At 48.9% G+C, this 27998-nt stretch overlaps 1 protein-coding gene across 2 annotated transcripts; it reads right to left on the reverse strand.

Moving 5' to 3' along the window:
- Positions 1-637: 637 nt before the first annotated feature.
- On the reverse strand, positions 638-27986 carry HHATL (hedgehog acyltransferase like). 2 transcript variants are annotated; one of them, XM_083406612.1, is made up of 12 exons: positions 27887-27986; positions 17605-17759; positions 15026-15093; positions 12577-12690; positions 9892-10086; positions 8437-8646; positions 8114-8285; positions 7244-7388; positions 4334-4369; positions 3153-3354; positions 2164-2305; positions 638-940 (listed from the first exon to the last, which is right to left on the reverse strand). In XM_083406612.1, exons 2-12 carry the CDS (start codon positions 17708-17710, stop codon positions 819-821), a joined length of 1512 nt encoding a protein of 503 aa, XP_083262738.1. In that variant the 5' UTR covers positions 17711-17759; positions 27887-27986; the 3' UTR covers positions 638-818. The 2 variants fall into 2 exon arrangements, with proteins under 2 accessions (XP_083262738.1, XP_083262737.1); XM_083406611.1 differs by lacking the exon at positions 27887-27986 and adding an exon at positions 25023-25570.
- Positions 27987-27998: the final 12 nt, after the last annotated feature.

Raw genomic sequence — 27998 nt, forward strand, 5'->3', positions numbered from 1 at the left:
TGAAAACTGTCGAACTCTCCGACTCCTTTCACCAGGCTCTCTCTTCAATCGCCCCGGTTCCCAGGGGGGGGGGTTGTGTTTCCCTTCTCCAGTTCCTCCTCCAGCACAGTTCTTGTAGTTCCCCATCGTGGAATTGTAATTTTTATCAGCAATGCAAGCCTTTTTGGGTCTTGGTTTCCCCGTCTTTGTTTTAGACAATTTACAATAGGGAGGGGACTGACTTCCTTTTTGAATCCCCCCCGCTCGTATCCAATTCGAAAAAAAAATTTCTTTTTTCCTCCTTTTGAACCCGATTTCCAGATTTACTCACGGGTTATTGTTGAAAAGTCCGAATTTTCAATGGAAGAAGTCAGCGCTCTCCGCCGGATGGCATGCGGCTGCGCTCAGCAGGGGAAGCAGAGGACTCAAGGCACCACGCTTCTCCCCGGCACCCGATCCGTAGCCTTTAAAAAGGCTCCTTCACGAGTCGGGAGGGCGCTAACGGTGCAAGCCGAGTCTCCATGTCCACGGCCTCCGTGGCCGTGGTTTCTAAGGGTCCCCGCATCGCCGGTGCGGTAGGACCCAGCCCCTGCCGAGCAGACTCCCTCCGGAGCTCGGAGGGAGTCCGCCATTCGGCGATGGCGCCAACCCGGAAGTCGAAAATATCTTTTTTAATTTAAATGGGGAAAGGAGTTCATTACACAGGTGAGCTGGTACGTGGCTACAGGAGATCTTCGTGGCAGCATACAGGCCCTCAGGGCTGAGGGGTCAGGCACTTTGGCCTAGCGTGTCAAAAAGCCACAGCGGCCATTTTGTGGGCTGGTCTTTCTCCCTCTCCTTTACTCTGTCTTGTCCTTGTCTCCTTTCTCCTCCTGGAGAGCCAGGAAACGTTCTCTCTCCTTTATCAGCTGCACACCGCAGTAAGTGATGAACCAGATGGATAATGTGCTGAGGGGGAAACCTGAGGAGGAGAGCGAAGGAGAAGAGATCAACACGGCCACAGGGCAGATATTTCATAGCTGGCCAGATAGCATCTGCTGAGGAACGGGAATGTTATGAGAATGAGCATATCTGGGCCACAGTTTTAGACTGGTTTAGCAGTCATTCCCTCTCTGTACATCCTCACGTCCACCCTCTACCCTTGGCCCAAAAGACATGCTCAGAGTTCAAGGACAAATTCCAGATAGGCAAAAACAATGAGATGTGTGGCTGGGGGGAAGTCCTGAGGGACAGACAGAGAGGTTTTTGAGGGGGCACATTTGGACCCTGAGCCTGAGGTTCCCCACCTCTCCCCTTCTATTAGCCCCACCTTTCTCACACTTGGGCCCCCAGATGTTGTTAGACTACAAATCCCATCATCCCTTGCTACCAGGACCAGTGGTCAGGGATGATGGGAGTTGTAGTCCAACAACATCTGGGGGCCCAAGGTTGAGGAAGGCTGTGTTAGCCTGAGGTCCCTCATACTTTTAATCCAGTTCTGAGGCAGAGTTTTATGGGGAGGATGGAAGGGCCTAGGACGCCCCACACAGGGACCAAGGAACAGAAGAAGTAATATGTGCTACTGGAGAGGAGTAAGGCGGGCAAGAAGCTGAGGAGCCTCAGAAACAGCAGGTGTTCAATTCCAAATATCAATCCGAGTCTCTAGTGGGTTTGTCATGTGTCAGGGAACGGCCATCAGTGTCCGAGGGAGAGAGCAAGCTCCGAAGGGATCCCAGAGAGCGTCCCGGGAGTGGGAGAGGCAGCCCATCTTCTGGGGGAGAGAATCAGCATAGCTCCAGTGGAGAAGGGGGGCAGATGGGGGAATCGGCGAGGCGGTCCCATGACTCCTTGCTGGGGACCAGCGGGGAGAGAAGGGGTCCTCCGCTGCCCACGCCCTCCTTGCGCAGAAGGCTTCCGTGCAGGGAGAGTAGGTGAAGACTGGGCATCAAAGAACTTCTTTGCTGGAAGAAGTTTAAGAAACGCCCACTGACGGATTCTGCCAGCGATTGAGACGGTCACGGGCGAGTGGCTGCCCGGACAGGAAAGGTTCACTCAGGCAACCCAGCCAGATGTTGGGACAAGCTTACGCATGAGCAACCCCTAGAACCATTACATCATGTAAGCTGGCTAATGGGTACAGCCATGGTAAATATGGTTTTCAGCCCATCGAAAGGGGTTGGGCCCACTCTGCCAGAGGAACGTTACCTGTTTGGAGAATTCTCGTCGCAACGAGAATGGCGAATTCGAGGCTATTGAGGGCAAGGATGTTGTACAGGACGATAGCCCAGAAGTTGGCTGCCCCAAAGAAGCTCCTGATTCGCCGAGACATTGCCTCCGACATTCTGGCCTGCCCGGGAGAAGAGATTTGTGTGATTCTCGTGGGCATAAGTTTAAGGGTTAACACACATCCATAACAAGTATATCCACTTATAAACGCCACCTCCAACTCCTCGAAAGATTCCATCAACCGTGTCTCCAAAGAATGTTACACATCACTAGGGAAGGCAAGTGAACTAATACCAGTGTACTGGAAGAAGTGAAGATCACCAGTGTTGAAGCAATGATTCTTCAACATCAACTTCATTGGACTGGTCATGTTGTTCGGATGCCTGATTATCGTCTTCCAAAACAACTACCCTACTCCGAACTGAAAAATGGAAAGCGTAACGCTGGTGGTCAACAGAAAAGGTTTAAAGACTTTGTCAAGGCAAATCTTTAAAAATGTAGTATAAACACCAACAACTGGGAAACACTGGCCTGCGAGCGCTCTATTGGAGAACAGCCTTTACCAAAGGTGTTGTGGGCTTTGAAGATGCTCGAACTCAGGACGAAAGGGAGAAATGTGCTAAGAGGAAGGCACCCTTGGCAAACCCTCACCGTGATCAACTCCCACCCAGAAACCTATGTCCTCACTGTGGAAGGACATGTGGATCCAGAATTGGCCTCCATAGTCACATATGGACTCACTATTAAAACTGTGTTTACAATCTTACTCAGCTATGAGTGATCGCTAAAGAAAAAGATGACAAGTGCGTGCCATAACTCCAGTAAAAGATCCATAACCTCTCTGCAATGTGTCTACGAACATATGCTAGTGCTGGTTGCACACATGTAACACAATAACATCTGGAGAGATCCCCACCCTCAGCCCAGCCTTAAGAGTCTAGCAATGCATTAAGGACCAGCGCTTATACCTCTATGGCGGCAAACGGCTTCAGCTGAAAGAACTGCTGCACCCACAGCTCGAAATTGAGGCCAAAGCAGTTGCAGATGGACCAGATGTAAACTATTTCGCAAGGACCAAGCCAGAGGGTGGTCACAAGAAAGGTGGCGATGGTGGCCACCAGCTCCTTCAAGATGTTGTCGTGATTGCCCCCGATATAATCGTAGACGTACCTAGGAATCAAAGAAACACAGTGAGAAGGTTGGCCCGAGTTTTCATGTCCCAAAGATGGAACAAACTTCTTTTCTGCTGCTCCAGAGGGTAGAATCTGAACTTGACAATTCTATGATTTGATAAGGACCTGAAGGACCAGGTGTGCAGCCTGGGAGTCATTCTGGACTCACAGCTGTCCATGGAGGCGCAGGTCAATTCTGTGTCCAGGGCAGCTGTTTATTAGCTCCATCTGGTATGCAGGCTGAGACCCTACCTGCCCACTGACTGTCTCGCTCTGGTTATCTCTCGCTTGGACTACTGCAATGCGCTCTACATGGGGCTACCTTTGAAGGTGACCCGGAAACTATAACTAATCCAGAATGTGGCAGCTAGACTGGTGACTGGGAGCAGCCACCGAGACCATATAACACTGGTCTTGAAAGACCTACACTGGCTCCCAGTACGTCTCCGAGCACAATTCAAAGTGTTGGTGCTGACCTTTAAAGCCCTAAATGGCCTCGGTCCAGTATACCTGAAGGAACCCCCATTGTTCAGCCCGGACACTGAGGTCCAGTGCCGAGGGCCTTCTAGCGGTTCCCTCACTGCGAGAAGCCAAGTTACAGGGAACCAGGCAGAGGGCCTTCTCAGTAGTGGCACCCGCCCTGTGGAATGCCCTCCCACCAGATGTCAAAGAGAAGAACTACTACCAGACTTTTAGAAGACATCTGAAGGCAGCCCTGTTTAGGGAAGCTTTTAATGTTTAATAGGTTATTGTATTTTAGTGTTCTGTTGGAAGCCGCCCAGAGTGGTTGGGGAAACCCAGCCAGATGGGCGGGGTATAAATAATAAATTATTATTATTATTATTATTAGGTAGAAATGGCAGGCACTAGATGAATATTCCCTTATTTCTCCACCACCAACTGTGAATAGTTTGTTATGAGAGCAGGAAATCTCCCAGGGACCCCAAGAAACATTAAGTGCCATCGCACTTACTTACTTGCATAGCCAGTCATTAATCCCTCTGTCAAAGTGCCTGCGAGACAAATGCATAAGTTAGATTAAAAAACAGAAGCTTTTGCTTTATTTGTTGCCCCTGATTCCACATCTATTCCCTCCAAGGCACATGGCTACTGCAAAGTGCTCTAAGCCCATGGGTCAAGTAACACCAGATTTTATTTTATTTACCAATTTATCATTCAAGCTTTCATTTAAAAAAAATCCAGGCGCCACACAGCATGCAAGAATAATATCTGCAAAAGGCCTCTGTAAAAACATTGTTGAAAACCTCAATAAATACTGATTGGTTAAGAAAGAGAAACTTCGTGTTTCAAAGGCCTGTCTAAACAATATATATGGCAAGGAATCTTTCACGGTTCTCAAGTGTGCCTTTAAACGCTGCCTCCTCCACAGTTCAAGGTGCCTTTCAGCCAGTCAGAAGAATATAAAAATACCAAAGGCAATGAAAAGCCCAGCAATACCATAGAAGCAAACAGTGGATTTATAATTATCGGGGAAATGAGATTTTTATTTTCAAGAGGCAAGCTTTGAACTGTCCCTCTTAGAAACAAGGTTTGTGTGTGTGTTCATGCAAGGGGTTCGAAAGTCTATTTATTTTTCCGATGGCTGTTCAATGGCTTTGTTTTATTGACTGTTGCTGCAGCATTTTCACTGACTAATTTTTTTTTGGGGGGGGGGGGGCTGGAAATAGTTTTACATTTTCCATAGTGTTTGAATTCCGCTTGAAAGCGAAGAGCACAAGCTCATAGAATCATAGAGTTGGAAGAGACCACAAGGGCCATCGAGTCCAACCCCCTGCCAAGCAGGAAACACCATCAGAGCACTCCTGACATATGGTTGTCAAGCCTCTGCTTAAAGACCTCCAAAGAAGGAGACTCCACCACACTCCTTGGCAGCAAATTCCACTGTCGAACAGCTCTTACTGTCAGGAAGTTCTTCCTAACGACAGCTCAGTCGGTAGAGAATGAGATTCTTATTCTCGGGGTTATTCTTAAGGTCCATGAATAACCATAGTTTAGAGGTTCCGTAAGGAAGTCAGACTATCCTCCACCAGGGCCAGGGCCTTCTCAGTGATGGCTCCGACCTGGTGGAATGCTCTGTCCCAGGAGACTAGGGCCCTTCAGGATTTAACCTCCTTCTGTCGGGCCTTTAAGACAGAGCTATTCTGCCTGGCCTTTAATTTGAATTCAGCCTTTTATTTTATTTCCCTTCTCTTGCCTCCCCCTGCCTTTTATGAAGATCACCCGCTCTGAGACCCCACAGCTAATTCTCCCCTGGCCTCCTCGCTGGCCCAAGTAGGACCAATTCAGCCAGCTGGCCCTGGGGATTATCTAATGCTTATTGGATGGATTTCCCCCAAATTGATTTTTGAACTTTTATTGTTATTCATGCTTTTATACTGTATTTTATGCGGCTTCTATGTTGTATTACAATTAAGTGTTTTAAATTTGTTGTTAGCCGCCCTGAGCCCGGTTTTCTGAAGGGAGGGGTATAAATAAAATTATTATTATTATTATTATTATTATTATTATTATTATTATTATTATTATTAGATTACCTCAAGGTATAATCTACACTTCTATGATTCTGTACAAGAGGTTGAACTGAACACTTAGCGGGCATTGCAATACATAATAGTACAGGTCCTCTACGCAAGGTTGCCCACACAGACAAAGTATCTCCTTGTACTGTTCTTTGCCGTACCGTCCACCCACCACCGCCGAGGGCATTGATTGGAATCGTAATTCTGTATAAGCGATTCTTAGTACGGCAAGTGGGAGCTTTATCAGATAACTAGCTCGGATGTGCTCCGTTTTGATAAGTGGGAACCATGGAGGGAGGAGGGAGAAAGGTTGTTTTCTGCTGCTCCAGAGAAGCGGACATGGAGCAATGGATCCAAACTACAAGAAAGAAGATTCCACCTAAACATTAGGAAGAACTTCCTGACAGTAAGAGCTGTTCGACAGTGGAATTTGCTGCCAAGGAGTGTGGTGGAGTCTCCTTCTTTGGAGGTCTTTAAGCAGAGGCTTGATAACCATATGTCAGGAGTGCTCTGATGGTGTTTCCTGCTTGGCAGGGGGTTGGACTCGATGGCCCTTGTGGTCTATTCCAACTCTATGATTCTATGATTCTATGGTGAACTTTTGGTAGAGGCAATCGTGGTTAAATCCCTTTCTGCACCAGACCAGAAGAGACAATCTCTTAAGTGCCTCTTATCCATCTTCATGATCACCTGAAGATCTTGTAATTGATATTGGGTCAAGAGGCGTTGGGTGCCATCTTTCCAACATTTGGTCTGTTCCTGTTCTGGGTGGGACATAAAGGTAAAGGGACCCCTGACCATTAGGTCCAGTCATGGCCGACTCTGGGGCTGCGGCGCTCATCTCGCTTTATTGGCCGAGGGAGCCAGCGTACAGCTTCCGGGTCAAGTGGCCAGCATGACTAAGCCGCTTCTGGTGAACCATAGCAGCGCACGGAAATGCCGTTTACCTTCCCGCCAGAGTGGTACCTATTTATCTACTTGCACTGATGTGCTTTTGAACTGCTAGGTTGGCAGGAGCAGGGACCGAGCAACGGGAGCTCACCCCGTTGTGGGGATTCGAACTGCCAACCTTCTGATCGGCAAGTCCTAGGCTCTGTGGTTAAACCCACAGCGCCACCCGCGTCCATTCATGTGGGACATAGTTAACTCTTTATTAGCAAAAACAGGATCTGCGCAGGAGTGGTCAGGCCTAATGAGCACAGCCGCTCATCTCTGGCAGGTCTAGCTCCCACAAAGCAGTTCCTAAGGCTGAAAGTCTCCCCCCGCCTTTCCACATCTGCCTAAGTCCTCTCTAGGGCAATCTCCCAAGCAATCAGAGACGGTGAAGATATCGGTGGGTATACTCACGTTTCTGCAAAGACATAGAGCATGGTGATGCATTTGGGCGGCTGAGGGGGGTCCAGGTGATCTAGCCTGGCGATGGTGTTGATGACCCCAAACATCACTGCGGCTTTCACCCAGTCGTAGACCAGGTTGGAGTAAGCCAGGCCAGCTGCGGAACAGAAGAGGAAGGAGAGGGGCGGCAGGTTGATGTACAAGGAAGCAAGGGCACAAGACTACGTGCAGCATTTTTGGGAACTGGTTTGGATGCAGAAGGTCCCAGGTTCGGTCCTCAGCATCTCCAGGTAAGACAGAGGAAGACTCCCTATATGAAATCTGCCCATCAGTGTAGACAGGACTGAGCTATATGGATCAATGTCCTGACTCAGTATAAGGCAACTTTCCATGTACCTATGGATGGACAAAACGATCCATTTCTGTCGTCCGTGTTCCATGTTTTCCCAATGTTAAATCCAATCTTCCACATCTGCTCAGAAATGTAAGATATTTTGTTGTTGTTTTTAAAAAATCGTCCTGCAAATGCATTTTAATTTCATTTTAATGCAAACTTCTCCTAATGTATGCAATTTTGACTAATATACATACCTTTATTTGCATGCTAATGTATGCATTTTTGCACATGTTATCTGGTGCGAGGACTGCATTGCAAAATTTGGAGAAGTGCAAATTTCAAAGGAGAATTTTGCTTTGCTTTGCTGATTGGTTTGAGAAGTGGGAATTGGTGTCTCATTCAAACGCAAACCACTTCCAACTTCTTTCTCCATTTTCCCTGGATTCTACTGGAATGTCCCCTGTGAAAGTAATCTTAAGAGCACGTGGGAATGATCTATGTGGAAAGAAAATTACTTCCCGAGCACAGAACTGAGGTTCACTCACCCAACGCCCAATCTGAGAGGTGGTTGACAAACTTCATGTCCGAAGGAAGGGTCAGGATATAGAAGAAGTGGAAAAAGACATCCACTGCCATGATGGCCACAAGGTGGACGAAAGCATGGACGCAGATGTGCCACATCTCATAGTCTTTGCGCCGCATCTCGCTGACGTGCACCTGTGGTCAGGGGAAAAGGGGAAGATGGAAGAACATGTGCTTTGTTCATGGACACAGAGAGAACATCACAGAGCATGAGTGATTGTATTGGGGAGAAGAGGGTTGCCCAACAGCCCCCCCATCCAAGAAAGGAGCAGTGAATCCAGCCCACCTGGTCATAGAACCGGTCAAAGGTCATGATAGGTCCGAAGAAAAAGAAGGGGAGGTAGAAATTGTATTTCAGGAGGGCGAAGATGGAGTAATTTCCTTCCTTCCTCTCACAGTTCTCCAGCGCAAAACTCATGGCACGCATGATGCTGAAGCCGGTTCCTCCGTAAAAGAGAACATCTTGAAGATCAAAATTTCCTGTTACAAACCCATTCTGGACAAAAGAGAATAGTTACCACATATACCAAGGAAACGAGGTTGCTTCAGAGTCTCGTCTGGTGCATAGAAACCTCTCAGTTCGCCCTGTGCACTAGATCTTTCAGGCAGCCCTGATCCGAACATATTTTTGAACAAGCTATATTATAATGTGGGACGCGGGTGGTGCTGTGGGTTAAACCACAGAACCTAGGGCTTGCCGATCAGAAGGTCGGCGGTTCGAATCCCCACGACGGGGTGAGCTCCCGTTGCTCGGTCCCTGCTCCTGTCAACCTAGCAGTTCAAAAGCACGTCAAAGTGCAAGTAGATAAATAGGTACCACTCCGGCGGGAAGGTAAACGGCGTTTCCGTGCGGTGCTCCGGTTCGCCAGAAGTGGCTTAGTCATGCTGGCCACATGACCCGGAAACTTCCCTCAGCTCCTCTCTCTGATTTTTCAACAGATATTATTCTCTGCATATTATCAAATTGTCGAGATCCTTAAATCGTCTATTATGTTAACAATCAATAAATTTGTGTGTTTTTATTCAAAACCTGCCAAGGAGTCCAATTCGTTGTTGTTGTTTTTTAAGTAATTTGTAAAAAGTTCCCATTCTTCTTTAAAGCCACAGTTGTCCTTATCTCGAAGGCAATACAGTGGTACCTCGGGTTAAGTTCCGGAGGTCCGTTCCAGAGGTCCTGAAACTGTTCTTAACCTGAAGCACCACTTTAGCTAATGGGGCCTCCTGCTGCCACCATGCTGCCGGAGCAAGATTTCTGTTCTTATCCTGAAGCAAAGTTCTTAACCTGAAGCACTATTTCTGGGTTAGTGGAGTCTGTAACCTGAAGCGTATGTAACCTGAAGCGTATGTAATGTGAGGTACCACTGTATATAAATTCAATAAACAACAACAACAACAACAAAATTGCCCCTAAATGCCAGCCCATGGGGGTAGGCTAGGCTGAAAGATAAAAATAACTTGCTTAGCCTCCACCAGTGAGTTCCATGGCTGAGTGAGGGATTTCGACCCTGCCTTGGATCTGGGCCCTCTTGAGCCCCCTAACCCAGAGATAGCCAATGTGCTTCCTTCCAGAGACTGTTGGGTTCCAACTCCCCTTGGCCCCAGCCAGCACGACCAATGGTCAGGGAAGATGGGAGCCCAAGAACATTTGGAGGCCACCACATTGACCATCTCTGGTCTGGTCCTGAGGACTCGGCCAGCCAAGTCCCTCTTTGGCAGGTGAGGTAGCTGCACACCGACATACCTGCCAGCTGCTGAACGGCTCCACCTTGAAGGAAGCCAAACTGCAAAGGCCCGCGATGAAACACAGCCACTTCTGCTTAACGAGCGAGACGGTGTAGATGACCAAGCAGTGGGACAGGACGATCATCAGGTAAGTGCTGCCCATTGTTCCCAGCACGGCCAGCAGCCCATACGCCATGTAAACCACAGACCTGTGCTGTGAGAGAACAAAATAACCTTTTGTCTACTTTTGTCGCAGGCCTTTGTGGTCCGTTCTCTTCTGTTCATGGTCCGTGGTGCTAGAATACCTTCCACCACAGACGTCCATCTAAGCAGCACCTTCAGATCTCATCTCACGTTCCTGGCTGTGCAGAAGCTTCCCTTCCCATGGGGAAAACCCAAAAACAGATTTCCAAGGGGGGGAAACCACACATTTCTGGAGATGGAGGAGAAATTGGCTTGGTCTGCACTGGAATGCAGTCCGACCTTGTTTTCATTCACCCAAAACAACTGTCCTTCAAAAGTTGCACTTCTTCAAGTTCTCCAATCAAAAATGTACACAAAATTAAGTGTACATATTAGTGAAAATAGTGTGCAACACACACACACACACACACACTTCCAGTATACCTGAAGGAGCATCTCCACCCCCATCGATCGGCCCAGACACTGAGGTCCAGCTCCGAGGGCCTTCTGGCGGTTCCCTCCCTGCGAGAAGTGAGGTTACAGGGAACCAGACAGAGGGCCTTCTCGGTGGTGGCACCTGCCCTGTGGAATACCCTCCCGTCAGATGTCAAGGAAATAAACAACTATCTGACTTTTAGAAGACATCTGAAGGCAGGCCTGTTTAGGGAAGTTTTTAGCGTTTGATGTTTTATCATGTTTTTAATATTCTGTTGGGGGCCGCCCAGAGTGGCTGGGGAAACCCAGCCAGATGGGTGGGGTAGAAATAATAAATTGTTATCATTCCAAGTACTCCAGATACCAGGTTGCACACCTAGGATTCTGGGATAAAGAAGCATGGCTTTTTCATTTGTCCTGGTTCCCCTCAACCTCTGCTTCAGGGGTCTGGAAACTTTGCCTCCTCCCAGATCCTGCTCGGCTGCAGCTCCCATCTGCCCCAGCCAACATGGGGATGCTGGGAGCAACATCTAGGAAGCCAGAGGTTCTGCACACCTGCTCTGATTTCTGTAACATCTTTTCTTGTGGAGAGTTCTGGAGAACTTGGGAAGTCTGCCACACTTTGAGGACATTGGTGTATTAACTTATGGTCTCTGTGTGTGGTTTGGGAGCTGCACGGTCAGGGGAAAAACAATGTTGTTCAGGATTGTAAAGACTGCGGAGAGAATAACTGGGTGCACTCTTCCCACCTTGGATCAAATCTGTGCTTCCAGGTGTCATAAGAAAGCTGCAGAGATAGCGCAGGATAGTGCGCACCCCGGAAATGATCTCTTTTAGCTTCTGCCTTCTGGGAGAAGGTACAGGGTTATAAAGACTAGGACTAGCCAGTGGCGTAGCATGCGGGGTGCTGGGGGGGCCGGCCGCACCGGGCGCAACATCTGGGGGTTAGGGTTAGGGGGCGCAAATCCACGGGTTAGGGGGCGCAAATTACTTGCCTTGCCCCGGTGCTGACAACCCACGCTACGCCACTGGGACTAGCCGCCTGAGAAACAGTTTCTATCCAAAAGTGATTTTGGTTTTAAACACAGTGTAAGGTAAACTCTATGGGAGTATATTGTATTTAATTATGGGGTATCAGAGTTTTTAGGGGGCTAACCAGGCTGGGATAGCTGGGATAGCATGCTTGTTGGTTTCTGACTGTCTGATGTAGATTTTCAATTTCGTTGTTCTGTATGGGACAATGCCAAGAAAGATTATCGTATCGTACTGTTTAGGTGCCTCCACTGCCCAGCCATGAACATTTGTGGTTTATAGGTTTTTGCATGGAACAGAATGGCTACATTTTGCATGCCTTGAAGTAATACAGGAGAATCTGTACACAACAATGATGCATTATGTTAAAGTCAGGGCTTCCAGTGCAATCTCAACCAACTCTACTCAGAAATAAACCCCAATGAATTCACAGGGGCTTTCTCCCTGGTAAGTTGAGTTAGGACTGCAGCCTTATCCCCTGGGTTCTTGACTCCCTCAAGGCTTCCTATTCCCCACCCACCTCAAATTGCTCACTATATGACTAGTTTCTAGGTGTATTCAGTGCAATGATCCTCAAGTCCATTTCTGCGAGTGATTACATTGCTTGTATAATTGCTGCTAAAGTAAATTTATTTTGGCTGCTCGGAATTAATTCACTAGATAGCTCTGGTGTCTGTGTGCCTATTTAACTATCATAGGAGAGTTTAAGCTGACCAGTTTTGATCAATATGTTCAACACATTTAGACAGGCTTGAGTCAACATTATAATTACATGGATATATTTATATGTTGTTTCTACAGAATCCACCATTGATTCTAACCCATGCCTTTCCCCCCAGTTCTTATTTCCATCCCCATCATTTCCAGCTTTCTTTTTAATTTCCACTGGTGTGTCTTCATATAATTTTTGTTGACCTTGGTCACGATCCAGCCACAGATGAAACACTTTTCAGACGTAAGCAATTGATCCAATTGCTTGTAACAGAAACCTGCCAGCAGGTGGTGCTGTAAGCCTGACTTAACGTTAAAGGGCCAGAGTACTGTACTTGCTTACTTGAGGAGTCGTCATGGAGCAGATCTTGGCGAAGAGAACATGCCCGGAGAGGGCAAAGATGATGAAGTTTCTGAAGGAAGTGAACCACATGGCCCATTCGAAGTCAGCTGCATCCTGCAAGGACAGAGAACTGAAGCAGTAAGATCACAGAAGCTCAGATTTTCTGCTTTCACAAGCCCTGCCTCACAAACAATCAATACGGCAGCCGGTCCTGTTTGCCGGAGAAGAAGTTGACCCAACTTTCTGGATGATTCCAGATAGGTGTTTATTTTGGGATCGGTGCAGGTTATTCACACAAGTTTTTCTGGGCATTCACACGGCATCACAAGCATCAAAATTTGATCCTCTAACCCACCCGTCCTGTCCATTTTCTCTTGATTTACCCTTCCCCTGTCTAGAAGAAGCAACCATGTCCCCGGTTGCTGTGCAGTTGCATGGAAATATTGCAAGCAAGGGTTCCAATGGCAGGCAAAACTAAGTGCATTGCATAGGCTTAATAGGGCCAGCCCAGTCATTAGGCAGAGTGGGGTCGCTGCCTCAGGCAGGTCTGGCGGCAGCAGTGAACCACCACTTGTGTTTTTAATATTCTGTTGGGAGCCACCCAGAGTGGCTGGGGAAAACCAGCCAGGTGGGTGGGGTATAAATAACAACTTCTTCTTCTTCTTCTTCTTCTTCTTCTTCTTCTTCTTCTTCTTCTTCTTCTTCTTCTTCGATAAGGGCCCCAGGTGTGTGGAAAAACCTCCCACCAGTACATGATAGGGCTTGCCGATCAGAAGGTCGGCGGTTCAAATCCCCATGACGGGGTGAGCTCCCATTGCTCGGTCCCTGCTCCTGCCAACCTAGCAGTTCAAAAGCACATCAAAGTGCAAGTAGATAAATAGGTACCACTCCAGCAGGAAGGAAAACGGCGTTTCCCTGCGCTGCTCTGGTTTGCCAGAAGCGGCTTAGTCATGCTGGCCACATGACCCAGAAGCTGTACGCCGGCTCCCTCGGCCAGTAAAGCGAGATGAGTGCCGCAACCCCAGAGTCATCCGCGACTCTGGTCAGGGGTCCCTTTACCTTTTACCTGCATATTTATCAATATCAGTATCATAGATGCCAAGCGTGTGGGGCTGTGTGCGCTCCAGCCCCCGCAACATTCCCCATGAAGGGGCCACGCACGCCACAGGGGCAAGTGCGCCTGATGTCAGCACACCCAATGGCAGAGAATATCCTTCCACCAAGCGTGCCCCTGAGGGAGCCCGCTGTGCCCAGCCCGGCCGGGCACACTGCCCAACTGAGGAGATGAGCGGCAATGACTTTCTTTCCTCTCTCCACCTCCCGGGTCAGACCTGACATAGGAGTGGAGCTGAGGCTGGGATGAAGGAGCTGGTTGCTCCGTCGTGGGGGCAGCCCAGTGCCTCTCCTCCGCTCTGTCCACCCCCGGATCAGATTTGACCCGAGAGTAGAACTCCAGTTGTGTGCTGGAACCAGACTCCAATGAGCGAGCCCCTGTGGGGGCGCCCAGTCAAACTCCCTCTCAAAAATGCGCCCTGGCCAGGGCAGGCATGCTGACATCAGACGCATGCATGCATACCATCCTGGGCCAGTGGCGTAGCGTTGGTTGTCAGCACCCGGGGCAAGGCAAGTAATTTGCGCCCCCTAACCGGGGGCAAGGCAAGTAATTTGCGCCCCCCCGCTGCACTGTCCCTCCACCTGATAGTCCCTCTCTCTCTCTCCGCACCGCACCGCACACCTGGCACCCTCCCCTCCACAGTGGGCGGCAACCCGGCGGCTCGGATCGGATTCGCACAGCCAGCACTGCAGTGAGAGAGAGTGAGTGAGCCAGGTAGGGGCAGAGAGCTGCGAGTGCGAGCGAGCCCCCCCCAGATGTTGCGCCCGGTGCGGCCGGGCCCCCCTGCACCCCCCATGCTACGCCACTGTCCTGGGCACCCACTGACCTGGGTCCAAGCCAGCAAGCCTGGCCAGTTTTCACTGCCCTCCATGCTGGGTTTTTGGATGTTTTTCAGTGACAGGCGGCGATGCTGCTTTTGAACAAGAGCGAACATCCATAGTAGCTGTGGCCCCATAGATCACGGGAAGTTATTGACTTCATAGATGCCCTGGCCCATAGATCTATAATTTCATAGATCTGTAGTCATGGCAGGACTATAGAGCTAGATTCATGAGGCAGGTTCCTGAACCCAGTCATATTTTGTACACCCACCCAGATGCACTTACCCGTTGGTCTCCCAGTCTTCATCTCTCCCTACACAATTCACACATGCTCCACCCACATCCCTCCTTCATGCAAATCCACTAAACAGCCCCTCCGACAGCTCTGGAGGCAACGGGAATTTTTGGCAAATTTTAAACAGGTGTGAATATTCATTGCAGCCTGGACCGGCCCACCCAGCCCCCTTCTAAGCAGCGACTGGCCAAAGATTGCCCAGAAAATTGTACCGCTCACCATTTTCCTGCCAAAGTAATGCCATCCTGGTTTAATGTTCTCCCGGAAAGCTTTTCGGTTCATGCTTTCTGAAAGAGAAAATGTGTTACTTGTTGGGGGAAGCACTGGGTCGCATCGAGGAAACACCCTGGCCCGGCCAATCTAGTGCCCTCCAGGCATTCTGAACCACAACTCTGTTATGTACTGAGTTGAATAGGATCAAATTACAGCAATCTGATTGGTCCTAGAACAATAGGATTCAGAATGCCGCAGTCTGATTGGTCCTAGAACAATAGGATCCAGAATGCAGTAGTCTGATTGGTCCACAGGAGCCACCCAATCCAACTCCAGGTGGAAGTGAAGCCGCAGCCTGATTGGCCTACAGGAGAATCCCAGATTTAGCCAATTACGTGCCTCCCATTGTGTAAATAATGTATATAAAGCAGACATTTCGGGGAAACTTGCATTCCTCACTACTATGAGCTGAATGAAAAGCATGAAATCCACACTCGACTCTGAGTATATTTCATGTACTGAGCTGAATCCTAGAAAAATAGGATCCAGAATGCAGCAGTCTGATTGGTCCGCAGGAGCCACCCAATCCAACTCCAGGTGGAAGTGAATCAGCAACCTGATTGGCCTGCAGGAGCAGTCCGGAATTAGCCAATCACGCGGGACCCATTGTGTAAATAATGTATATACAGTATAGCCAGACGTTTTGGGGGAAGTTTCATTCATTGCTACTACTGTAGATTCCACCTAAACATTAGGAAGAACTTCCTGACAGTAAGAGCTGTTCGACAGTGGAATTTGCTGCCAAGGAGTGTGGTGGAGTCTCCTTCTTTGGAGGTCTTTAAGCAGAGGCTTGACAACCATATGTCAGGAGTGCTCTGATGGTGTTTCCTGCTTGGCAGGGGGTTGGACTCGATGGCCCTTGTGGTCTCTTCCAACTCTATGATTCTATGATTCTACTACGAGCTGAATAAAGAGCATGAAATTCACACTCGACTCCGAGTATATTTCAAACTCCCACTGCGTCAATCACCTGGCATCCTCCTGACCAGAGTTATTGCACCATCCCAGGATGGAGGGGAGGGGAAAGGCAAGGCAGTGGCAAGGTTGGTGCAAACACCTTGGCAGAACCACTAGATTGGCTCCACCGGCGTGTGTGCACCATGCCCGTCTCTGCACTGCACCCTTCCCTTTCCCCATGTTGGTATGCTGCAGCAACTCAGCCAGATGGTATACTGCGGTGACTCGGTGACTCGGTGACTCGCCACAATGTCCGCTGCCCTTATTTGGTCACTTGGGGGAAAAGCCATGTCCACAATCTGTTACGGTCATTTTGTGGTACACAACTGCATGCTCTGGGTAGCTTCTGGTACCTGGCACAGACAAAGGATGGAACCAGGGGGTAAGTCAGGGGGTGAGCTGCACATGTGCGAAAGTGGCACATCGCCATGTTGCTACAGCAACACACATTCAACTCCAACTCAACTTAGCACAACAGAGGCGATGATGTGGCAGGGAATGAGCCACACACAGAAGCCTGCACCCTTGTGTGCAACATCTGTGCAATGGCGCACTGGGGCTGAGCTTAGGAACCCGCCATCCTACTGCGCATGCCGGGCCACTCCAGGGAGCCTAGGCAGGTGCCAGAATGCTGACCTTTACTCCAAGCGTTATGGAGCAACTTCAAAACTTCTGGCCAAATGCTTGGCTTGTGCTCAACAGGCCCTATCCTTCCGTTTTCCCCTCTTAATCCCCCTTCCCAAATGCAGCCAAACTTTAAGTTGGCATGACAGTGCTGCCTTCCCAGCCTCCCTGTATCATTGCACCACTGTCTGTGTTAAATCCCAAGGCTCATGTAGCGCTTTAAGGAGCACAGGGTGCTAATAGCACAGTGAAACTAATTATACAATGAAAACTATTGGTTTTCATTGAAATGATGAAATGATTTTAGAATGTTGTTTTATTTTACTGTTGTTAGCCACTCTGAGCCCGGCTTTGGCTGGGGAGGGCGGGATATAAATAAAATTTTATTATGATTATTTCTTATTATTTTCTTGTTGTTAAAAAGCAAGGGGCTATATTTTCCCCTGCTGTGGGCAGGCTTAAGGCTTCTCCAGACTGATGGGGGTGGGCCTGAGGGTCCCCCTGCGCTACAATCAATATGTTTTGTTTATATGTTTATTTATAAAATCATCTCTCTGCCTGGTTCCCAGGAGTCTATCCAGGCCACACCCCTTCTCAGGCCACACCCACACCCTGCCTTGCACCCTCGTTGGCTGTTTCTGCCTAGCTATAATGCACCCTTGTCCTCTGATAGAGCTTCAAGCCTGCCTGGATGGACAACAGAGAGGGAGGTGGAAGCAAATTAGCATTTGTTGCTCCACCCACTTTGGCTTATGGCTCCGCCCACCCTGGCATGTGGCCCCAAGAAGCTTGCCCAGGAGAGAATGTGGCCCTCAGCTGCAGGAGAAGAAAAGGCTCTCTGCCCTTGTTTTATAGGACAAGTGGAAAAATGGAGGTGTCCTCTCCTCTGGCCCAACTGACTCAAAGTCCCATTCTCTTGGCCTTGGCTGGACGGAAAGAGTTACCTCTGGAGCTTTCGAAAATCTCCTGTCCGCTGTAAACGATGGCACCTGCCACGACCAGAGCGTAGAGCCCCAGCTCGTAAGTGGGCAACTGCGCTTTAATGCCCATGTTGGAGGGTCGCTGCTGCCACAGAAGCCAACTCCAAGGAGATCCAGATCTGCAGAGGGAAGGAAGCAGGGGGAGATACCTTCACATTTCATGGAGTTGGTTGTGGGCTCCAAGGCATCGCGGGAGTTATTCTGCCCGCAGAGCTGTCTTCATTCATACATGTGCAGGGTGAATATTCCCAGCACAATATTCAGCTGTCCCTAGTCTAATGGGTATTGGTGGCGCTGTGGATTAAACCACAGAGCCTAGGGCTTGCCGATCAGAAGGACGGCGGTTCGAATCCCTGCGACGGGGTGAGCTCGGTCCCTGCTCCTGCCAACCTAGCAGTTCGAAAGCACGTCAAAGTGCAAGTAGATAACTAGGTACCACTCCAGTGGGAAGGCAAACGGTGTTCCCGTTCGCTGCTCTGGTTTGCCAGAAGCTGCTTAGTCATGCTGGCCACATGACCTGGAAGCTGTACGCCGGCTCCCTCGGTCAATAAAGCGAGATGAGTGCCGCAACCCCAGAGTTGTCCGCAACTGGACCTAATGGTCAGGGGTCCCTTTACCTTTACTTTACTACACCCACCCAGCCACCCCTTGGCCAGTTCCTGCACCCTTAACAGAAGCTTTTTCAGCCTTGGCCCCGATCTGGTGGAACTCTCTGTCACAAGAGACTAGGGCCCTGCGGGACTTGACATCTTTCCGCAGGGCCTGCAAGGCAGAGCTGTTCCACCAGGCCTTTGGCCAAGGCACAGTCTGACGCCCTCTTTCTGTAATCCTCATAGAACTCTAGCCCGAGGGTTGCCATTAATTTGACTCTGAATTGATTTTAGAATGAATTGATTTTAGAATGCGTTTCAATTAATTGATTGTGATTTTATGTAAACTGTGTTACTTTTACTGTTGTTAGCTGCTCTGAGCCCGGCTTCAGCTGGGGAGAGCGGAATATAAATAAAATGTTGTTGTTGTTAGGCTGACATGCAAAAATTCAAGAAGTGAAGCTTTTTCCAGCAGAAAGATAAGTAGTGGGGGATATTCCACTCCAACTTATTTTTGTGCATGTATATATGTTGGTAGATAGGTTGCATTCTACCCACAATGCACTGTGTACTGCCACCTATACACTCCCAGCTAAGATATCATCCTACCCACAACTGTATCAGGCCTCGAACTCGCTGCTATCAGCTGCCCACAGTAGCCCCGGCTGCTATTATCTTCCCATGTTTTATATTCCCACAGAGTTAATAACTTAATGGAAGCCCACACCCAGCCCAAGCCCCCAAGCAGACAGGCAACCTCCCAAAGTATGACCAAGCAGATGTTGTTCTTGAGGTGTCCTACAAGCTTCATGCACCCAAGGGAGCCAGCCCTGTTGGGTTCTGCTCGTTCTTTGGATTGAACACTACAGTCAGCACAGAAAGGAATAGAAAGGAATAACATGGGAGTGACTCCAGAGCAGAACTGGCCCTGGACTGCAAAAAGCAACGATATTGGTGATCAGGGCCGGCCCGCCCATGAGACAGACTGAGGCAGCTGCCTCAGGTGGCAAAATCTCAAGGAGAGACCATTGGAAAAGCAAGGAGAAGCAGCAATGGCTTCCCGGCAGATTTTGCAGCGCTATCATGAGATCTCACCACCACTTCTCCAGGGCTGAGCGTAGTAACTGAGGTTTCAGGAGGTGTGGGACAGCAGGGGGGGAAATGGCAAAATGGGATGGGCCACCCCTGCTATGAATGCAGCTCAGAATGGGAATCACTGCCTTCCTGAGCCCTTAGTTATTTTTTAGGATATTTAAAAATAAATAAATTATAAGTCGTGTGTACCATGTTTCTCAATTTGATCCTTTTACATGGTTTTGTATGTTTTGTGGAATTTTGTGCATGGTGATTTGCTGTTTTTTTTTATTGATTATAGGTTGGCAATTCTTTATTTCAATTGATAAGTGTAAACTGTTTAATTATTATTTGCCATCCTTTAATTTTGCTGTTTACTATTAGACTCTAATGGATTATTGAATGTTGCTTTATTTGATATGTTGTTTATTTTAAAGTTATTGTGATTTTTTTTATATATATACAGTGGTACATCGGTTTAAGAACAGCCCTGTTTACGAACTACTCGGTATACGAACTCTGAAAAACCGGAAGTAGTGTTCCGGTTAGCGAAATTTACCTCGGTCTGCAAACGGAATCCGAATGGGGGAAGGGCACTGGCGGCGGGAAGCCTCATTAGGGAAAGCACACCTTAGTTTAAGAACAGCTTTGGTTTAAGAACGGACTTCCGGAACGGATTAAGTTCGTAAACCGAGGTACCACTGTATATTGTATCAGATTGTTACTATTAATGTTTGATTTTTATGATGTTTTTATATGTATTGGAAATCGCCCAGAGTGTCTGGGGCAACCCAGCCAGATGGGCGGGGTATAAATATATTATATAGTAGTAGTAGGTAGTGGTATTTGCACTAGGCAGCTGCCTTCCAGTACAGTGGCATCTGTTAGAATTCCTGCTCCATGACTGCAGTCATGGGATTGCTGTCTTTCACATGACGGTGTATGTTTTGACTCCACAGAGTGGGAAGTGACGGAGACAGGATGTTTGTGTCACTGTGTTCCGTGAAGTGGGACTATTGTCCTTTGTTCTTTCTCTCTTTGCTGTCTGATGCTAGAGAGAGAGGGAGCCATGTTGCAGTGCTCTCTGTGTGTTTATATGTCAATAAAGTAGATTAGCCAAAATGCTGAGTTGCTGAGGTCTGTCACGCAAACTGAGAAGACTCTGTGGATCCCTAAGTGTGCTGGTGTCGGTTGGCATCGGTCGCTGTGATGTTCGGGCAGAAGAAAGCTTTTGAAGCTCCCGAACGAATGACCAGGAGGGAGAGAACATACCAGTAGGGTATGTGTCTCTGCCAGGGTCCTACTTGAGTGTGGGGACAAGCTCTCCTGCCAGCCAGGGCAGCTCTTTGTACTGTACGATTGCATCTTATGTGCGTTTACGGTAACTTGAATGATTTTAACCATACGCGGCTGAAGGCAGACTGGTTTAAATTGTGTGTGTGTGAAATGCAAAGAAAGCAGAGATCTTAAATGTTCTTCATGTGCCAGGCTCATTTGAGGTTACTCAGCACGTAAAGAGCTGTTAAGTTCTCCACCTTGCTGGGGTCCTGCTCAGTGTGCCGCCTCTCATGTGAGCCCCCCCCCCCCCAGAACCTGCTCTCTATGCGCCGGGTAGCTGGAGCAAGGAAGAGGTTTTAAGCTCTCCAACTTGCTTGCTGGACAAGGTGAGCTTGCCTCTAGGAACAGGGGGTGAGGTTTTCTCCCTTCCACACATCACCTGCAAGGACAGTTCCAAGGGATCGGGAATCCGCAATTTTCACGCACACACAGAACCCTTGGATCCAAACCACCCATGTAAGATTCACTTGTACTATCTGTCCATGGGGAAATGTGTCAATCTGTCTTTTGCCTCGGGCAGCAAAATGTCTCAGGCTAGCCCTGGGGTAGGGGAGGAGAGAATCCCATAATAATCAGTGCTGGATTTACGTATAAGCTAAACAAAGCTAAAGCTTAGGGCCCCACTCTCTTGGGCCCCCTACCAAAAAAAAATTAAAGGAAAAAACACTGGATGTACATTTCCAAAATATAAGATAAAAAACAAATAAAATAAAACCTACATTCAGCAACTGTGTTTTGTGTTGTGTTGGCTCCTATGATGGAAGTCATGGGCCCCGCCTGCTAGCCTGCTTCCTAAATTATCACTGATTTAGATACCTATTAGGTCCATAAATGGGACGCGGGTGGCGCTGTGGGTAAAAGCCTCAGTGCCTAGGGCTTGCCGATCGAAAGGTCGGCGGTTCGAATCCCTGCGGCGGGGTGCGCTCCCGTTGTTCGGTCCCAGCACCTGCCAACCTAGCAGTTTGAAAGCACTCCCGGGTGCAAGTAGATAAATAGGGACCGCTTACTAGCGGGAAGGTAAACGGCGTTTCCGTGTGCGGCTCTGGCTCGCCAGAGCAGTGATGTCACGCTGGCCACGTGACCCGGAAGTGTCTCCGGACAGCGCTGGCCCCCGGCCTCTTGAGTGAGATGGGCGCACAACCCTAGAGTCTGTCAAGACTGGCCCGTACGGGCAGGGGTACCTTTACCTTTACCTTAGGTCCATAAATTACCACATAGCATATATTCAACACACAAAACAGTGCCAATTTGTTGTTGACAAAGGACAGCTGGACATATAAAGGGCCCCATTACCTTCAGTAGCTTAGGGCGTCATCAAACCTAAACCTAGTCCTAATAGTAATAATAATAATAACCCAGATCCTATAGTTTTTAACACCAGCCTGGCACTCTGAAATCTACATGCTATTGATTTCAGTGGGATACAACAAGGGATGGGGAATCCACAGCCCTTCAGATGTTCCTGAACTTCAATTTGCATCAGCCCCAGCCGGCAGGACCAGTGGTTTGACTTTGGAATGATGGGAGTTAAAGTTTGGTAACACCATGAGCCCCACAAGTCCTCCATCCCTGGGACACAGCCAGCCATGCACTCTGCTCTTTGACTGAACGCAATGCTGCTACTTAAGGGTGCTTTAGCTTCTGGCTGGATCGTGGCCATATATTTTTTTCAGCAGGCCCATGCAGCCACGTACACAACCTTTTGTCATGCCTTCACAGATATGGTATATTGTAGTGTGCAGAGGATGCAGCTCGAATAATAATAATAATAATAATAATAATAATAATAATAATATTAATTTATTTATACCCCACCCATCTGGCTGAGTTTCCCCAGCCACTCTGGGCAGCTCCCAATCGAGTGTTAAAAACTATACAGCATTAAATATTAAAAGCTTCCCTAAACAGGGCTGCCTTCAGATGTCTTTTAAAGATAGGATAGCTGCTTATTTCCTTCACATCTGAAGGGAGGGTGTTCCGCAGGGCGGGCGCCACTAGCAAGAAGGCCCTCTGTCTGGTAACCTCACTTTTCACAATGAGGGAACCGCCAGAAGGCCCTCGGCGCTGGACCTCAGTCTCCGGGCAGAATGATGGGGTGGAGATGCTCCTTCAGGTATACGGGCCAGGGCTGTTTAGGGCTTTAAAGGTCAACACCAACACTTTGAATTGTGCTGGGAAACGTACTGGGAGCCAATGCAGATCTCTCAGGATTGGTGTTATGTGGTCTCGGCAGCCGCTCCCAGTCACCAGTCTAGCTGCAGCATTCTGGATTAATTGCAGTTTCCGGGTCGCCTTCAATGGTAGCCCCACATAGAGCGCATTGCAGTAGTCCAAGCGGGAGATAACCAGAGCACGCACCACTCTGGCAAGACAGTCTGTGGGCAGGTAGGGTCTCAGCCTGTGTACCACATGGAGCTGATAAACAGCCGCCCTGGACACAGAACTGACCTGTGCCTCCATGGACAGCTGTGAGTCCAGAATGACTCCCAGGTTGTGCACCTGGTCAAGGGCAGTTACCTCATTCAGGACCAGGGAGTCCCCCACCCCCGCCCACCCCCTGTCCCCCCAAAACAGTACTTCTGTCTTGTCAGGATTCAACCTCAATCTGTTAACAGGAAGCTCACAATGGTTAGAGCTACGGGTTGTTGCAGCTCCTAGTCTTTATGGTTAATTTCTGCTTCTGCATAGGGGTTACCATCAGGGAATATCTTTGAAGCAGAGAAGGTCCCTGTTTAGCAGAACGACAGACCCTCCAAGTGTCCCTATTTTCCAGGGGCAGTCTGGGATTTACAGAAGCCATCCCGGTTTCTGATTTGATCCCGGAATGTCCTGCTTTTCCTTAGGACGTCCCTATTTTCGCCGGAGAAATTTTGGAGTGTATGGAGTTATATGGCCCCTGACCCGAAGAGATAAGTAACTATACAACCTTTAGAAGACATCTGAAGGCAGCCCTGTATAGGGTTAAGGTTTTGTAATGTTTAATGCTTTATTATGTTTTTATATATGTTGGAAGCCGCCCAGAGTGGCTGGGGCAACCCTATCAGATATGTGGAGTAACAGTAGTAGTAGTAAAGGTAAAGGGACCTCTGACCATTAGGTCCAGTTGCAGTAGTAGTAGTAGTAGTAGTAATAATAATAATAATAATAATAATAATAATACAGTGGAAGCTTGGGTTGTGAACGTGATCCGTGCGGGATGCACATTCGCAACCCGCAGTGTTTGCAACCCGCGCCTGCGCACGCGCGGGTTGCGATTCAGCACTTCTGCGCATGTGCAAAGCGCAATTTAGCACTTCTGCGCATGCGCGACCACCGAAACCCGGAAGTAACCCATTCTGGTACTTCCGGGTTTTGGCGGTCCGCAACCCCAAAAAAACGCAACCTGAAGCGTCTGTAACCTAAGGTATGACTGTATTGAAAATGAGGTACCTAATTTCATCAAAGGAAAACTGGAGGGTGTGGAACAAGTTAGAAAGTGCCCTCAATGCAGCAGAGCTGGCTTGCCACAATTTTAAAGTAAAATAATTCTGTCTAAAGAGGGCTAAACCCCCCACTCCTGCACAGACACATATACGGCCCCAGTAAGGCCAGAGGTCAGAATGACCTAATTGCACCCCTGCCTTTGCATCAGTTAAAAAACCCCAACCCACTGTTCTCTGGTCCTGGAAGAAACGCTCAGGTGTGTTAATTCTACTGGCTCTATCCTGCATAGATCACACCGAATGTTTTTTTAAAGGGAAGCTGCATTATTGATCACGGTGGTGAGGGAGGGAGACAGTTAATGGAGCCTGGGTCTTAAATAGCAGGCAATGGCACTGTAGCTGGGGTGAGGCGGGGCGGAGAGGGAAATCATCTGCAAAGCAGCCGTCCTGTCCAATTTTAGCTTAGTAATTGCTCTATCTGCAGCCGGCGGCGCAATGTGATAGCAGAGGCGATCGTTTTCCCGGGGCAGCCTCTGACAGGCGCTTGGAGATGCACCGAGCGTGGAAGTTTCACGGCCCTTTCGAACAAGCTTTCTTTGCCTGACTCTTTTGTTGTTGTTGTTGTTGTTGCTCCAGTGCACACACCTGCATGTGGCGTCCCAAGGACCTCTCACCGTTGCAATGCCAGTATATCGATATCGAAGCTGCCGCACCGTGGACGAATGCCATGGCCAGAAGCAGTTCCCTCCGACTTGCCCTCCGCACACCTCTCTCCTTCCAGCTGAGCGCACATGCCGTTTAACCCTTCGCTAGCCGGCAGCTGTGCCACTAGCGAATCCCACACAGAAGCGGCAGCGGCGGCGGCTGCAGGGGACAACCGGCTGGCGACTTAAACCACGCGCCAGGTTTTGCCCTACCCAAACCCCCTTGGCAGCATGCAGATTCCCCTCTCACTGACCTTGAGAAACAAGCTGGCTGAGTTCAGCACCACCACCGGCCTGGAGAATAAAGGGGAGGTCTAGGATAAGAGGAGGCAGAGGATGAGGCCGGGGTAACCTCTGTTTGAAAGTCCCAAGTTTAGATAGACATGAATGAAGGAGAGAGAGAAAAAGTCCTTCTGTAAAAAGGTCCAGTGGTTTTTGTTTGTGTGTTTCTTTTAAAGGAGTGATCGGCCGGTGGGTATTCCCCCCCTCCTTGGCAGGTCCCTGGTGTCAGTTTAGCAAAGAGTGGAAGGTGGCCGGCTGCAGATATTTTTATTTTGGAGGACCACTGCAGAGAGAGGGGCTGGCCCAGGAGCTGCCTGTCAAAAGGACTGCTGAAGACAGCCCAAAACAGCAGCAGGAGCAGGAGCGGGAGCAGCCAAAGTTAATTCAGGACAATGTGAGAGAGGAGGACAGAGGAGCAAGGCGAAGCCAGCAGCCCCAAGGTGGCACAGATACCGGCTCACTCACAGCGCTGCTACCTGGCTGCTGCTGCTGCTGCTGCAAGTCCCGGGCCAGCAGGATTGAGTTGCTTCCCTGGGGTGCGCTTTGCTGCTGCCCGTAAGTGTCGGAGGCAGTAAATCAGGGCCACTCGACACCATCCTTGAATATGCAGCTAGGGAAATGCAGGAGGGAGCTTGTCTCCAGCGCGACTGTCATTATTTTGCAGGAGGGGCTCAGGCGCATATGCCAGAACCTTAGCCATGTGCAGCTGAATTGGATGAAAGGGCTTTGCTGTGCTAGCGCAACGAATCCACTTTACAATAAACCTAAGGGCTTTTTGTGGTTCACAAATGCACCGAAGCAGGATGCACTGCAGGGTGAATGGTTCAGTGTCTCCCCATCAAGTAACCAGAATAATTTATGTTATTTTATTCATTAATATCCTACCTCCTCTTCCCCCCTTGTCTGGGACTCAAGGCAGCTTAAGTAGATTAATAATTAATAATAATAATAATAATAATAATAATAATAATTTATACCGCACCCTCCCTGGCCAGAGCTGGGCTCAGGGCAGCTAACACCAGTAAAATTACAGTAAAAACATAATGGGGAGGGGGGGGGGCAATTTAAAATACAGGTTAAAATGCAGCCTCATTTTAAAAGTAGCCCATAGATCAAAACCAGAAGGGGAGGGAAACATAAGGGTCAGACTGAGTCCAAACCAAAGGCCAGGCGGAACAGCTCTGCCTTGCAGGCCCTATGGAAAGATGTCAAGTCCCGCAGGGCCTAGTCTCTTGTGCCAGAGTGTTCCACCAAGTCGGGGCCAGTACTGAAAAGGCCCTGGCCCTAGTTGAGACCAATCTAACCACCTTGCGACCTGGGACCTCCCAAATGTTGTCATTTGTGGACCTTAAGGTCCTCTGTGGGGCATACCAGGAGAGGCAGTCCTGTTGGTATGTGGGTCCTAGGCCGCACATGAAACAAGCTAGTGAAACAAGCTGAGAAGCATAGAGAAGACCATCATTAAAATGTCATTAAACACTGATAGAATTGAAATAGTATAAAAAGATCCATTCGAAACGCAGACAATAAGAATAATGATATCATAGCATCAGCTCTTTCCTAAAAAAGGAAAAGGAAAACATCAGTTTCCAAAGGCCTGTTGGCAAAGAAAGGTCTTCACCTGCTGGCAGAAGGACAGAAAGGAGGGAGCCAGCCTAGCTTCTCTAGAAGGGAGTTCCAAAGTCTGAGAGCAGCCACCACCGAGAAGGTCCTGTCTTGCATCCCCACCAAGCGTGGCTGTGAGAGTGGTGGAACTGAAAGAAAGGCCTCCCCCAGAGATCTTAGAGTCTGGGCAGGTTTGTATGAGAAAATAGGAACTTTCAGATAGTCTCCTAACAACTCTCAGCACCCTTTATAAACTACACTTCCCATGATTCTTTAGGAGAAGCCATGGGTGTTTAAAGTGGTATTTCAGTGCTTTAAAGGGCGCTGTGGGTTAAACCACTGAGCCTCTTGGGCTTGCTGATCAGAAGGTCGGTGGTTCGAATCCCTGCGATGGGGTGAGCTCTTGTTGCGCGGTCCCTGCTCCTGCCAACCTAGCAGTTCGAAAGCATGTCAAAGTGCAAGTAGATAAATAGGTACCACTCCAGTGGGAAGGTAAACGGCATTTCCGTGTGCTGCTCTGGTTTGCCAGAAGTGGCTTAGTCATGCTGGCCACATGACCCAGAAGCTGTATGCCGGCTCCCTCGGCCAATAAAGCGAGATGAGCGCCAAAACCCCAGAGTCGGACACGACTGGACCTAATGCTCAGGGGTCCCTTTACCTTTACAGCGCTTTAAATGCATGGGGTGAATGTGCTCATAGTCTAAAAGCTTTGTGGGAGAAAATGAAGCTTCGCAAAGTTCAGCTTTGTGGATGAATGCTGAATCAAGAGGTCATCCGGTGGAGGTTGACATATGATATATAAAATCTACTAGATCTACTAAAAACACAACAAAAACAGCATGGCGCTAGCCCCCTCATTAAAAGCAGTCGGTTCCCAAAAGTCTGTTGGCACAAGAAGGTCTTCTCTTGCCAGCAGAAGAACAGCAAGGAGAGAACCAGTCACCAGCTTCTCCAGGGAGGGAGTTCCAAAGTCTGGGAGCCACCACCGAGAAGGCCCTCTCCTGCGTCCCCACCTAGCATGCCCTCGAGGGTGGCAGGGCCTCCCCTGAATGTGCCCCTCAGGCTGCAAAAGCCTCTCCAGCCTTGGATTTAATTCTGAGCTATGGCTTTTAGACACAGGAAGCCACTAACCTATTGTATCTAAGCCAGTTTGGGATCTGGGTGGAAGAAAGGTGCAAAGGCGTAAAATTTAAACAATGTGCTTTGGAATGGGGAAACGGTGAGCACTTACCCTCAAGTTCCTGCTCTTGTTAAAGCTCCCCCAGGCAGGGAGAAGGAAAAGTCATTTCTCCTTCTTTAAATGGAAGCGAGATCTGGTCCTTGGCTCTGCAGTGCAGCAAAGA

Source organism: Podarcis tiliguerta, assembly GCF_965153285.1.
Source record: "Podarcis tiliguerta genome assembly, chromosome: 12".
Taxonomy (NCBI): domain Eukaryota; kingdom Metazoa; phylum Chordata; class Lepidosauria; order Squamata; family Lacertidae; genus Podarcis; species Podarcis tiliguerta.

Coding starts and splice junctions, on each gene's coding strand:
- HHATL (XM_083406612.1), bottom strand. CDS start 17,710: ATGGGCATTAAAGCGCAGTTGCCCACTTACGAGCTGGGGCTCTACGCT. Junction 4,370..7,243: donor CTCTATGTCTTTGCAGAAAC/GTGAGTATACCC, acceptor TTTGTCTCGCAG/GCACTTTGACAGAGGGATTA. Junction 2,306..3,152: donor AGCCGTTTGCCGCCATAGAG/GTATAAGCGCTG, acceptor TCTCCCGGGCAG/GCCAGAATGTCGGAGGCAAT.